This window comes from Paralichthys olivaceus, chromosome 20 (genome assembly GCF_024713975.1).
Source record: "Paralichthys olivaceus isolate ysfri-2021 chromosome 20, ASM2471397v2, whole genome shotgun sequence".
NCBI classification, from domain to species: domain Eukaryota; kingdom Metazoa; phylum Chordata; class Actinopteri; order Pleuronectiformes; family Paralichthyidae; genus Paralichthys; species Paralichthys olivaceus.
Genome location: NC_091112.1, coordinates 17,698,519 through 17,711,338, shown reverse-complemented (window position 1 = coordinate 17,711,338; position 12,820 = coordinate 17,698,519). Strand labels below are relative to the sequence as shown.

Sequence of the window (12,820 nt, the reverse complement as noted above, 5' to 3'; positions counted from 1 at the left end):
AAACTAGACTATGCTATTCGAGCTGTATAGCTCTGAATCCTGTACGAGCTACGAGGCCCAGGATTTTGCATATTTAGAGGATTTTGTCCTTTGTGCTCCCAGCAAGGATGAGCAGAGAGAGACATTTATGAGTTACAATGCTTGACAATGATTCTGTTCTCCGCTCAAAGCGTAGAATATTTGGGCCTCAAAATACATTTTGTTTCGATGGGAGAAACACCTCTCTGTGTTTCACCAGGATTTTTAAAGGTTTGTGATCTCTATAGTGAAAAAACCGAGCAAGATTCAAACAGACTGTCTGGTTACTTGGGTAACCTCAGTGCTCTGACAGTTGAGGGAGATATCTCATAGCTCTTCCCTTCGTGCTGTAGGCTGCCACAGGTGGTCAATGTGAAGGCGGGACCGGCTGGACAATGCAACTTAAGCTGTGTTCAGACATGAACTTGGGGTTTGCATAGGTTGTTGTTTACAGCACATCAACACCAGTGTCACACCAGTGTCACACCAGTGTCACCAAAAGGTCGGGCAACATCTATGTGCGTGGCACCGCTTTCTCATCCGGAGATGTTTTATTTTTGGATTTTATTTTATTTATTTATCTTGTTGTCTGTTGTGTGTTAGAAAGATCGTCAACTCACCCACTTGCTCATGGTGAATCCTGCGGAGGATCTTCTGCTTCTTTTTCTCGTCCACTCACTCTAGTATTTTCCAGAGTTTTGACTAGAGGCCTGACAGGAGAAAGTCTGGAGCCTCTCTCACTTTGACATTTGCGTTGTCACACACGGCCCCTCTGGAGAATGTCAGGAGATTATCCAGAGTTCAGTTCATGTGTGAAAGCAGCTTCAGATGATTGGTCTGCTCTGACAGAAGTGGTGGAGCTTCCATGATTGCTCATTCATTCACTGTTCCATTTTTCTTTTGTTTGTCTGGTTTAGTTTTGTCTATTTCTACACATCTCCCACCCTATTATCTCTGACTGGACTTAATTGCTGTCTTCTTGTGTTCTGCACATTGAAGAACCAAACTTTAAGATCCAAGCCCAACTCTAAATCATTATTTCCCTCAAATGCAAGTTTGGCAAAATCACTCTTTCAATATAGAATTAATTAATTAATTTAGTTTTCTCTGTATAATGAAATGTTTTGCTTTAATATTGATTAGAGACGAAAACCCTCTGCTCAAGTCCTGCCTCAGCGAAAGGCTGTTCCAGCCCTGTATTGCTGTGGAAGGCATTTCCTGGCACTGAATCAATTCATTTATTTTTAAGAGGGTTAATGAAGCCTGATGCTAATATAATGATTCTGAATGGTGACCTAAGTCCCAGCTGACATTTGTTGTTCCCAGTGGTCAGAATGATTTGCAGCATAATAATCCTACTTTCAACAAAGCAACTGTATTAATGACATAATAATGTCATTAGCCACACGTACTGTAGTACCAAGACCTGTTTAATAAGCAATTATGTGATGCTGAAACAAACAGGGCCTCTGTTATATCTGTTGGCCTTTGTTTTTATTGAAAAATGTGTGTGTGTGTGTGTGTGTGTGTGTGTGTGTGTGTGTGTGTGTGTGTGTGTGTGTGTGTGTGTGTGTGTGTGTGTGTGTGTGTGTGTGTGTTTATACACTCATGTCTGGAAGATTTTGTCCAACTCCAGCTCCCACGCTACACTTTGGTGACACTTCCAGCTCCCATCCTTTGACCTCAGTCAACAGTCTCCTGTATGTCTTTGCAGTAGCCAGTCAAACAGAGGTGTCCTTGTCATTGAGCCCCCTTTAGATAAAAAAAACCCTCATGTGTCCCCTTATCTCACCGTCATGGTGGCCTCAGCCTTTTCTGTCAGTGCATTTACAAATGCAGACGTTCATTTTAGACGAACAGAAAGCCCGGTCCCTGCAGAGTTGGGACAAACATGCAGATACTGTATCTGTATCACTTATCAGTGTCAATAAAAGAAACACAATTCAAGATATTTATCCTTAAAGCTGCTACATAATCTTTATGTGCAATACAAACAGAGTTGGTCGTAGTGAAAATCACTCTCTCCACTCGGATCTGCAGCAAACATCCTTTGTCGAAAACTCAATCAAGCGACTGATCAGCCAGATATTGTTATTATAGGATTTTCTTTCTTTACCATAGCTACAGCACCATATTTGCTGAATGTGTAAATAAGAAACAGCTAAAGGCTCATTTATGTTACACACAAAAAGAGATGCAGAGATGCATCATTTTCAAACCACACACTTTAGTTTCCTGTACGTTGGCATGATTATTCAGCCAAACATCCAGTTTCTACCAACTCACCAAGTTTTTCTTTCCACCAGTGTTGAAGTTTCTTCCTCGTGTCCTAAGATATCCCCCCCACCATTTCCGGTGGGAATGCTCTGTTTCTTTTTCGTCCATATTTCCAAGCTTTTAGAAGATGTGCAAAAACATGGACAAAATGAAAGCAGATGACAACGGACAGAAGGCTCCATCTGTTTATGTTTACAAATCTAATGTTGAGCATTAATGAGCCTTAACAAGTTTTAAAATCGGGAAGTTTTATAGCGAATAGTGTTTAAAGTTTGCTGCACTGCCCCCATGTGGCCAAAAAGTCTATCGGAAAAATGCCTCGAAATTTACAAACACATTAAAAAACGACAAAGAAAAAAGGAGGTTCCATTTGTCTTAGTGAATCTGTAGCATGAAAACATGAAAGGTCTTCTCTGTAGTAGACATACACTGATATATATAAGAAAGGTCATTCCAGGCTAACAAAAAAAAACATTATTCTATCTATATATTGTATTTCTTAACCCTCTAAATACTACACACTCGATTTCAAATAGAAATTATGACGCAAAGATTTAAATGTGTTCAAATGTACTTTTTTCAAAAAGTGATAGAACATCTCTATATTTGTTTTTTTTCTTTCTGTATCGTTTTCACAGCTCAAAATATCTAAAAATGTCTGCTACACACTCTGCCAAATATAAGTAAAGAACAGACGCTACACCATTGCACTGGACCAGGATTGAAGTGTTGACAGAATGCCCTCTGGCTCATAACAAGATGTTTTAATGAGTTTATGAAGTGCAGAGCGTGTGTGCGACGAGTTTAAAGCATATTCACTGGATTATATTGTTCAAAAACTAAGACCCTTCTCACTTTGTCGTCCCTCTTTACTTTCTGCGACTCCACAGCTTCAGGAAGGCCAGCTGGTGGTGCGGCACTTCCAGTTCCTGCGCTGGTCCCCATACCGCGACGTGCCCGACTCCAAGAAAGCCTTCCTCAGCCTTTTGGCTCAGGTTCACAACTGGCAGAGGGAGTGTGGAGAAGGACGCACGATCGTCCACTGTCTGTGAGTCTGCAGAACATACACCTGCATCCTACTGATGTGTTTAATAGCCATTATTCTAATCAGCTGCTGTTTTCAGCGGGTTGATGTAATTTCCATAAGAAAAAACGTTTTATAAATTCAACAGCTGCTCATGAATTTTATTCTTGTCTGGAAAAGCTTTTGAAACTGAAAGTAGACTGTGCTCTAATAAGATGCCGGACTGCATTCCTATGATTCATATTGGTGCTGTTATTTAAAGATGGTCAAATAAACGGTTTTGAGAGTTTTTTAATTATTATCTCTGTCTCATTATCTCTGTGTTACAGAGGAAAAATGAGACATTAAGTGTTTGTGTCATTAGCTGCTTGATTTACAGCGCCTGTCTTCCATTAGATTTGTCCCCCAACTCCGTGTCAGGGCCTTTTGATCTCTGGAGGTCAGCCTGCGTGTCAGACATCTCATAACTGATTAAGTCCCAGCTCCCGTATTTTAATGAGAACCTTACTCAGATATTCATCGTGAAATTCAGTTGGCCTTTTTCTGACAGCGCGCTTGATCTGTGCTCAGTCAAACTGTGACATTTCACTCTGAAGCTCTCCCTCTGAGAGGCTGTCGGAGCTGCTGCGCACATCTTTATCAGGTCACTCATGTCTTTTTCTCTGCTTCTGTTCTGTTTGTGTGTTCGTCTGTCTTCATTTCCTCTTCTGGAGTAGGAATGGCGGCGGCCGAAGCGGTACTTTCTGTGCCTGCACCATGATCCTGGAGATGATTCGTCACCACAGTGTGGCAGACGTGTTCTTTGCTGCCAAAACACTGCGCAATTCCAAGCCCAACATGGTGGAGACAATGGTGAGCGAGTGGGCATTTTTGTCTCTGTGTACCGCAACGTATCGAAATAAAAAAACCTGCTCCTACTTCATCCCAGACAAGAATTTTAGGGAAGCTATCTGTATAATTCAACATCCATTTAGAAACAAACTGTCTAAAAGGATATTTGGGAATCACATTTCTTATGCAGTGTGTTGCTTACAGAGCTTAAGCACAGCAGTGGGTGGCCAGAAATTTGATATTTGTTTCGGAACCTCAGGATTTTCTGTCGGCTCCTTTTAGATTAAAAAAGCAAGGCCTTCTTCTTCGATCCATTATTTCACAGTGACATTCAGCCCTGTTACATTGTGGAGGAGACAGCGTTACCAATCGCTCCGCCCACAGTCACCTCAACAGACCAGGATGCAGTGCAGCTCCATAAGAGATGTGGTGGGTTTTGAGTGGGGGGGAGATCAGGCAAATACCATAGACAGTGGATGAATCATCACGGTCATGTCTCTGACTGTTCATGGCCTTAATTTTATCATGCAAACATGTGATTTTTGTGAGGATTCATATGGCCAACACTTCAAAGTATCATCACATCGGATCATGACTATGTGGATGTGGGTTAAAGGATACGGCTGAATAAAACAAAAAGCAGCTCTGCTCTCTGAAAATATGTAGCTGGGTCATAAGGAATACTCTGATTTGTCTGGTAATAAACCAAACTCACATCTCAAATCTCATAACTCTTTAAACCCATCGGGTCACCAATGGACATTACAGACAGCGAGAGAGTAGCATATACAAAATATATAATTCTATATTTCATTAGTATGAATGTGTAGAAACTCGGCTTAATGACCATAACAAACTTTTCAATGAAACCATACATAAATAATAGCAACTAATTCAGCATGTCGAGAAAATACACACAAACATGACAAAGCCGGTACCGTTGAACATGATGTCAACAACACAAGCAGGTCCAAAGATTCCAACAGTACATTTCTTATTTGTCCAGTGATACACTGGTGACCTGTCCACTCTGTACCCCCTGCTTCTCATCCAATGTTTCCTTTCTGATCAAAAGGATAAGTGGTATAGAGAAAATGGATGGATGAATAAGACAAATAAGAATAGAGAAAAGAAAAGTATAGAGAGATTGTTGGTTTAGCCGACTGGAGGCAGAGGGAAACAGGAAGGTTCTGAAACTCACTAACTGACGTATTGTTTCTTGTTTAAGATTTAATAAAAGCACATTGTGTTTTTATGAGGGACACGCATGATGTTCTCAGAGTGTTTTTCAGAATGTGCAACTACTCCTTCAAAGCAAGTATTTCTTATTTGAGGCTTACTGCAGGTAGATACAGATGACTTTACCATACACTAGTTCAGTGCTCGTTGTAAACCTTCCTGTTTAGAACTGTCAGTTATTTTAGTCAGAGTTAATGGTGGGGAACTACTACATAATTATTCCTTGCCATTAGTGAGGCCTCCTCAAACAGCTCTACAATATACTGTCACTTTTTATGCTTTTCATAAACAGTCCATGTTGCAGAGCGAAGTAAGACTTAATGTACATTGGTTTGTCCTCAATGAAGAACTCATAGTCAATGCGTTTCATAAAATGAAACAGAATTTGCTTTACTACTGTTCACATGTATGGTTTATATATGTTCGAATGATTTATTTAACTTTTCATATATTGCACGTCGACTATTTAGGAGGTCTGTGAAACAACCGAAACCATCTTTTGCCCCGAGTCCACAACTTGTCAAAATAAAGCTCTGTAATTCAGCTTGATTGAAAGTATTGCAGCAACAAAACAAACGTAGTGGTCTTAACTTCGAAGTCAACTATCAAACTTGAAGTGATTCTATAATGTTGATCCCCATAACAGAGATCAGCTCCCATCGCTGTGTAGTCTGTCTGTATTTGGTCAAATAAAACATTCTGATAATGAAAAGGATTAAGATGTAGAGGAAAACTTCTCACAAAGATATTTAAAGTGTGAAGCAGATAAGATGAACTGTTGTGGGGATATGCATTCCACATACAGACAGACAGATGTTTGTGGTATTAATAGGTAGATGAACATAGCTCGACTTATGGGATTTATTAAAATGATTTACTCTTATTATGATAAACCATCCCTGTGAATTTTGGAAACTGAACCTCTGTTGTGTTCCTAGGAGCAGTACCGGTTCTGCTATGACCTGGCCCAGGAGTACCTGGACTGCTTGGAGGTCAGATAGCACCCATCCCTCTCTCCTGGTAACTCCTCAAGGAGAAGGTGTGCAGCCGCGATCCTGCATCTTGGATTTTTGCTCCCGGCCCCTGAGTCCGTGTATACAGCTCTGGTCGTTTTCTTTGCCATGCTTGGATGAAACGTCGTTCGCCATAAAGACTTGACTGAACATGCTCACTGGACAACTTGTAACATACTACCACCACACGCCCTTTTTGCTTTCCCTCGGCGCTCTGATCCAACGTGTACTGTTTCGTGTCACCTAACACCTGCCAAACCAGAGGACACTAACAGAGGAATGGAGGTCATTTTGTATGTGGCCGCTGTCTAGGCAGCCGGACTACCTGTTGTACGCCTCGACGACGGGATTCAAAGAGCTCCGCTGTTTCCTGCCTTACTATAAACAAACACTGAAAGAGAACTACAGTTGATGCCAACCACTGGGTGATGTTTTGTGTTTGTTTGTAACACTGTAAATGGTGCAATCTGCTGTTGGTAAGCATCCCAATGTCGTACTGTACTATATTTGAACTTTACCGGGGGTGAGACTGACGATTGAAGGTTTAGCTGAGGGAGGGAAGGAAAGAAGTCGTCACATCCGTTGGACATATCTGTACAGTAGAGTTGTCTTGGACCTATTCTCTCTTTATTTATTCGTTGTGTATATAGATGTTTTTTTTCCTCCCCCTCCAGATGTTTCTAGATGTATTAACGTTTTATCAATGTGCCAATCCATTCTCTCTGTCTGTGTAAATGGGGACCACTTCAGCATCTGCATGCTCAGTCTTAAGTGTTTCATTGCAGTGTGGCCCGAGTCTGCTTCAGGATGGATTCCCCGACGTGAATCCTTCCGCTAGTCCCGAGAGAGCTCCGTAAGATTAACCACTTGTTGCTGTGAACATACGGCCAAAATCTGTTGCTTTCTAAATTTGTATTTATTCAATGTGTTTTATTTTCTAAATAGTGTACAAAACAGGAAAAGAAATAAAATACCACGATGTTGCTTAACAACCATGCTTTTTGCATGAGGTTTTTTTTTTTTTTTACTCCTCACAGAGTGAGACGGTAGGAGAAGGATGCCGATGTCCACCATGCCAGAATTTGACTGGTCACACTAGTGCAAACAAAAGTACAACTACAAAGTAAAGCACCGACCTAAACAACACTGTCTCCATCAGTCTGGGGTTCATGTACAATGGGTTGAGGGGCTTTTATCCAGGGACCCAGGGACTGTGACATTTTATGACATTTTCACTCAGTCTACCCCAATAACACAGATCCACGCTATGTTCACAAGCCATCAGAATGATTGCCTGCCAGACAGTGCTCTGATTGGCCAAATTACATCACGCTTCCATCGGAGGGTCATGTGTGACCTTTTTGAAAAACAATTTAACATGAGCTAGAAGCAAGGTGCTGATGAGGATGAGAAGCTGGTGCCTAAATCCAACTTTACTGGCTTTTGGTCAAGTTCAGATTCCTTTACAAAATCCTCCTCACATGTATATCGTCTACGTGCCCCTGCCCCCACCAGACCTCCACCCCTACATCTCACCAACCACACTCCAGCCTGTGAACCTATGATGACTGGAACACTCTCCCAGCAGAGATACTTACTGCCCCATCTCTGGACACTTCAGAAATTCCTTTACACCCACCTGATTATTTTCTTTTTTTGTTTTCCTTACTTTGTAAAGCGGCCTTGAGCACCTCGATAGGCCTCTATATATTATTATTATTATTATCATTATAAAAAAATGACATGACATAAGTAGAGCGTCACCTCTGACGTTGTCTCTAAACAGTCAGAACTCCTTGAGGGTGCCAAATCAATTCAAACATATTTAAAGGAAACATCAGAATGGAAGGTGCTGAGAGTGTCATCATCGATATCTTACAAAAGCCATTATCATAACCTGATGCATTAGATCAGCTGAAAAAACACACTAAAAGCAGTAAATGACGCACACGTAATATAAAGATATGGTGTTGTTTAAACTTGATGCACACTTCAGATGCACTGTATGACGCACCAGTGACTTCAATGCAGTATTATGTTTTAATACGTGCAAACACATTGAGATCTGAGTCATTTTAAGATTGGTATGGAAGATGGAAATTTGCTTTTTGTGTTAATAAGATTGTGATATGATTATTTGGGAACATCAGCCACTAATATATTCGTAGTTCCATGTTATAATGTTTAAAGATGTTTATGTGGCATTCATTTATTATACTAAATAAATAATGTCACTGTTAATAATGCATGTAAATGTGCTGCTACTTTAAAAAGTCTTCTAAGCTGCCCCTGCTCACAGAGCTGCAGCTGGATGCATGGCCCACCCTGCTCGCTGCACAGCTATGTTTAAGCATTTATGAGTTTGTGATGGAGGAGCTGTTGACGACCCCCGACACCTCCAGAATCACCCCCGACACCAGCCCGTGCCTCATGCTGCTGGCAGATATTGCAGCTTAAAAAAAAAACCCCACTGTTCGTTCTCTTGACCCATGTTTTAATTTACTCTTATCATTTAATTAGCAACTTTAATGGACTTTTATTTTATCACGACCACCAATCAGAGCCTCTAGTACTCAGCCACCTCTTTAATTGTGGAGTCTTGATGAACCATTGATCGAGGGCGCGGCGCACTTAATCTGCATGTGGTGCTTTACAAGTGATGTCACATCTAGTTACTGTGTTTTATGAGTGGCTGATAAGCTCTGGTGATTCACCGTTTGACCCTTTTCTGCCCTCTGCGCTCCGTTTCCTATCAATACACTGTACTCCCTCTGCTGCCTCGGCACTTTTTAAATGAGAGACGGGACGCTGACAGATGATTTTCTCACACATGCAGAGGAGAGAGCAAAGGCAACGCGAAGAGTGAACTCCAAAAATAGTCCAACAATGCGATGAAGGTCAGAGGCCATGCTGGGCCGTATTGTTTGGCTGCCACCGTTGTCTCCCGGGCTCAGTTACTCTCTGTCTCTGTATTTCTGAGGCAATAGATCTCCTTTAGCTGTGTTTAAAAGATGATGAAAAGCTGCATAATGTGCGTTCGATGAAAAACACAATTTCCATTGTGTTCGGCGCACAAAAGGACATGGATGACGCTCCCCTCAAAGCAGATTACACAAACAACAAACCTGGGAACCTTTTTTTTTTATGTCTTCTTATGTTGCTGGACAGAAAACACAGGTCCTCAGATATGTCGCTCCCGCTGCTGCTGCAGCTGCCGCCTCTGTCTGTTTGAGGTTGATCTGAATGCTTCAGCGTACAGTGTGAATCTCATTGTCGCAGCAGTGTCTCTAATTACTGCAGGAGCCATTGTTTCACTCTGAAAGGCTGCATTCAAGCGCTGGAACTGAGACTTTTTCTAGATGACTGAATGTAATGAAAAGTAGGATCTTGTGTATCTGGGGATGCTTATCTTGATGATTTCATTAATCATAGCAGCCCCCCAACACACACACACAGTTGCAGAGAAATTAAAATGATTCCAGGCAATCAACAGAAACATGCAGATTTTCTCGGTTCTGCATAAATGTGGTAATAATGCTCAGTGATTAGTGAAGTGATGACATTGTTTCAATCCGAGACTACCTGCTGTCACCGCTCTCACTCCAGCTCCACACGAGTTGTTCATTATTTGCTCTTTTTGTTTCAGTTCTCGTCGTCCTCCTACTAAGTGAGCATTCACAACGACAATTTGATTCTCACCCGTTGGTTATTAATATCTACAACAGAACAGGCAGGCTGAGCTGTTTAAACACATTCTAAGCCTGTGACGAATAATGATGCTGATCTCCACCACAGATCTGAGGCGTCACAGTTTATATCGATGACGAGTGCAGGAGGCTCTGCAGGACTTCTCCTCGTCCTTTCTCCCCCTCTGTAATCAATCAGTAGCTTTCTGAGAGCCAAACGGGGTGATAGGGGTGTAGAAGCGTTGAGGAGCAGGCCCTGGTGACACTGGTGTGCAGAGGAAAAGCTGCGCAAACACAAAGACGCATCACTTCCCCCATGCTGCCTTTTTGTGAAGACTCCAGCCCGATAGTGTGTAACCACATGATCCAATTAATATCTCCGTCATTTTGACACAAATTCATCATGGGGGGTGGTCCGCAGCCCATCTGATGAATAGAAACCCGTGCGTCGCCCCTCGACTGATGGCAGATTCAATTTGAGCTCACTTTATCTCTATGCGGATTCATCTTATCTCTGGCAGGACTTTACATTGCATTAAATTAGATTGCTCTTAGCGGGTATGTGGACGGGAAGCTTCACATCTCTTTACACGGTCAAATCAAATAATGTCCCACAAGGTCTCGAAAAACCTATTCCAAGACAGTGTTTTTTAAGAAAATGTCTCATTCAGCATGGCAGTCTTCATTGATTTTGTCAGGCCCGGATGATAGAATGTCTTTGAAGGCAGCAGTTAATGGCACATGTGCTGTTTGGTAAGGAGGGAGCACATCAGTTGGGGTAGCCAGCAGCAGCGCTGAAAACCTGGGGCGGAAAAAAACTGATGAGACTGTTCCCCCACCTACGGGATAATCTATTGAGGTGGGAGGGAAGATGTGAGGCGATGGCCGAGGGCGAGTCAATAATGACCCTCCTTCATCCCAGTGGCTCGCAGTTCACCTGGCCTGGCTCTCCATCTTCCATCTCTCTGTGTCACATTAAGCTCGGAGGGAGGCTGAGGGGGTCTGAGGTGGTACGACCTGCACAGACCTGAGTCATGTGAGTAAGTGCTGAGCTCCCTGAATGACACACAATCCTCTCTTTTGATAAATCCACTGCTGTCACAGCTCCCGCGCACAACGCTCAAATACATAATGGAAGTGGTTTTAAAGAAAAAATAATAAAGTTTCAAGTGTAGAAGCAGCAGACAGGAAATGAGGCTAGAGAGGGAGGTATGACAAGCAGCAGTGGTGCCCAGCTGGGATGGAAACAGGATCGTAGCAAATTTTATATTACTGGAGTTTAAATGGAGTCCTTTCAAGAAAATTCCTCTGGAAATCAACGATTGCTTATAAACTCACCTTATGCATATTTGAAAAAAATTTGAATAACTGTCTCTAGTTCCCCCTTAAAATGTATGTATTCTGTTTCGATAAAAGTTATCCAATTTAAATAGTGAAATTGGCCCCAAAGATACTAAAGGAATTGTGTGTTTCTAACAAGGTTATCTCTAGGTTATCTAAATCCCCAAAGTTCCCAAAAAATAAATATTGCACCATGACCTCAGTGTCCTTGATGGGAGTTATTATATAGCTCTGGTAAATTATAACCTCGGGATGCCTCATCATGATCTCAGGCAAATGGCAGAACAGCATTTCATCAAGAGGGCTGATGTTATAATGATAAAATGCTGTTAATGATTTTATATGGTCAGTAAATTCTATGTTATAAAAGTTAAATATCTTTTAAGTGCTTGACATAAGCAGGAAACGCAGTATGTGGTGCACTGGGACTTATACACAGAGAGACAGACAGAGTTATTTCTTCAAATGTAAATGTAGTTCATCAGTTCATTAAACAAAATAATAAACAATATTAAATGTGTTCTTTTTTAACATGTGTGCCGTTAGCTGATCAGCTGAGTTGAAGCCTCACTTGCATTTAAAAATGAGTTAGCATGCTTAGAAGGATCCACCTGCCACTGTGAAGCAATCGGTCTTCAAATCAGTCCTCCGAAGGATGCGGCCCCCAAATTGAACCACAGCTGCTGTGTGAGTAATGAATACTGCTAGTGATGATATACTAAAGAGAGTACTGCACATGGTTGCACTGTGTGAATAGGAAAACTGGACTAAAGCACTTTCAGTTGCCTTCAAGACTATAAACACTTCACAAATACCTTTATCATGTACTATATTACTTAAAATATGTTGTTCAAGTACTTACTTTTACTTCAATAGCAAAGTTAATGTCGCACCTCTTTAAAAGACATGAAATGAGGTCCTCCTTCCTCTTTCTCTCCTCTCTAAGATAAACAGCATGACTTTTTTTAACCTGTCATGGCAGGAGGGTAACTAATGGTATTAATACTGTCTCCCTGCAGCATATGAGCAGAAAGATCTGATAGAATGAATACACACAGTTTATTAAAGATATCAGACACAGGAGTTCAGGACAGGAGCAAGGGGCGGGGCAGCCGGGGCACCACCACCTCCTATTGGCTGAACTCCCCTTAAACACCCAATGAAATGTCACTGCAGCATTTGGTGAAGGTATACTACCAGGTGTGAATGAATGAAGGACCCCCAGGTGAGCACACGTTAGAGTTCGGCCTGGACAGATGGACACTGGAGCTGAGGTGTGTGTCTTCATGGATTTATTCAACCGGGTGAGGATGGAGGAATAAAACCGACTGCAGTCTGAGAACACGGAGGATTCAAGTCCTGTGAGAGGGTGAGTCCACATTTGTTTGACT

The 12,820-nt window shown here is 41.8% G+C and overlaps 1 protein-coding gene and 1 long non-coding RNA gene across 7 annotated transcripts in view; both read left to right on the top strand.

Moving 5' to 3' along the window:
- The window catches only part of ptprua (protein tyrosine phosphatase receptor type Ua), a 195,127-nt gene extending 187,728 nt beyond the window's left edge, over positions 1 to 7,399 (top strand). For all 4 annotated transcript variants that reach the window (XM_069516379.1, XM_020090779.2, XM_069516378.1 and 1 more), the window contains 3 exons: positions 3,186 to 3,343; positions 4,036 to 4,171; positions 6,328 to 7,399. In XM_069516379.1, coding sequence (XP_069372480.1) covers positions 3,186 to 3,343; positions 4,036 to 4,171; positions 6,328 to 6,390 — 357 coding nt within the window. In that variant the 3' untranslated portion in view covers positions 6,391 to 7,399. The remainder of the gene's footprint in view (positions 1 to 3,185; positions 3,344 to 4,035; positions 4,172 to 6,327) is intronic.
- A 5,233-nt stretch (positions 7,400 to 12,632) lies between these two features.
- LOC138405932 (uncharacterized) overlaps positions 12,633 to 12,820 on the top strand; it is a 200,402-nt gene continuing 200,214 nt past the window's right edge. For all 3 annotated transcript variants that reach the window (XR_011239592.1, XR_011239593.1, XR_011239594.1), the window contains exon 1: positions 12,633 to 12,798. This is a non-coding gene — a long non-coding RNA (uncharacterized lncRNA). The remainder of the gene's footprint in view (positions 12,799 to 12,820) is intronic.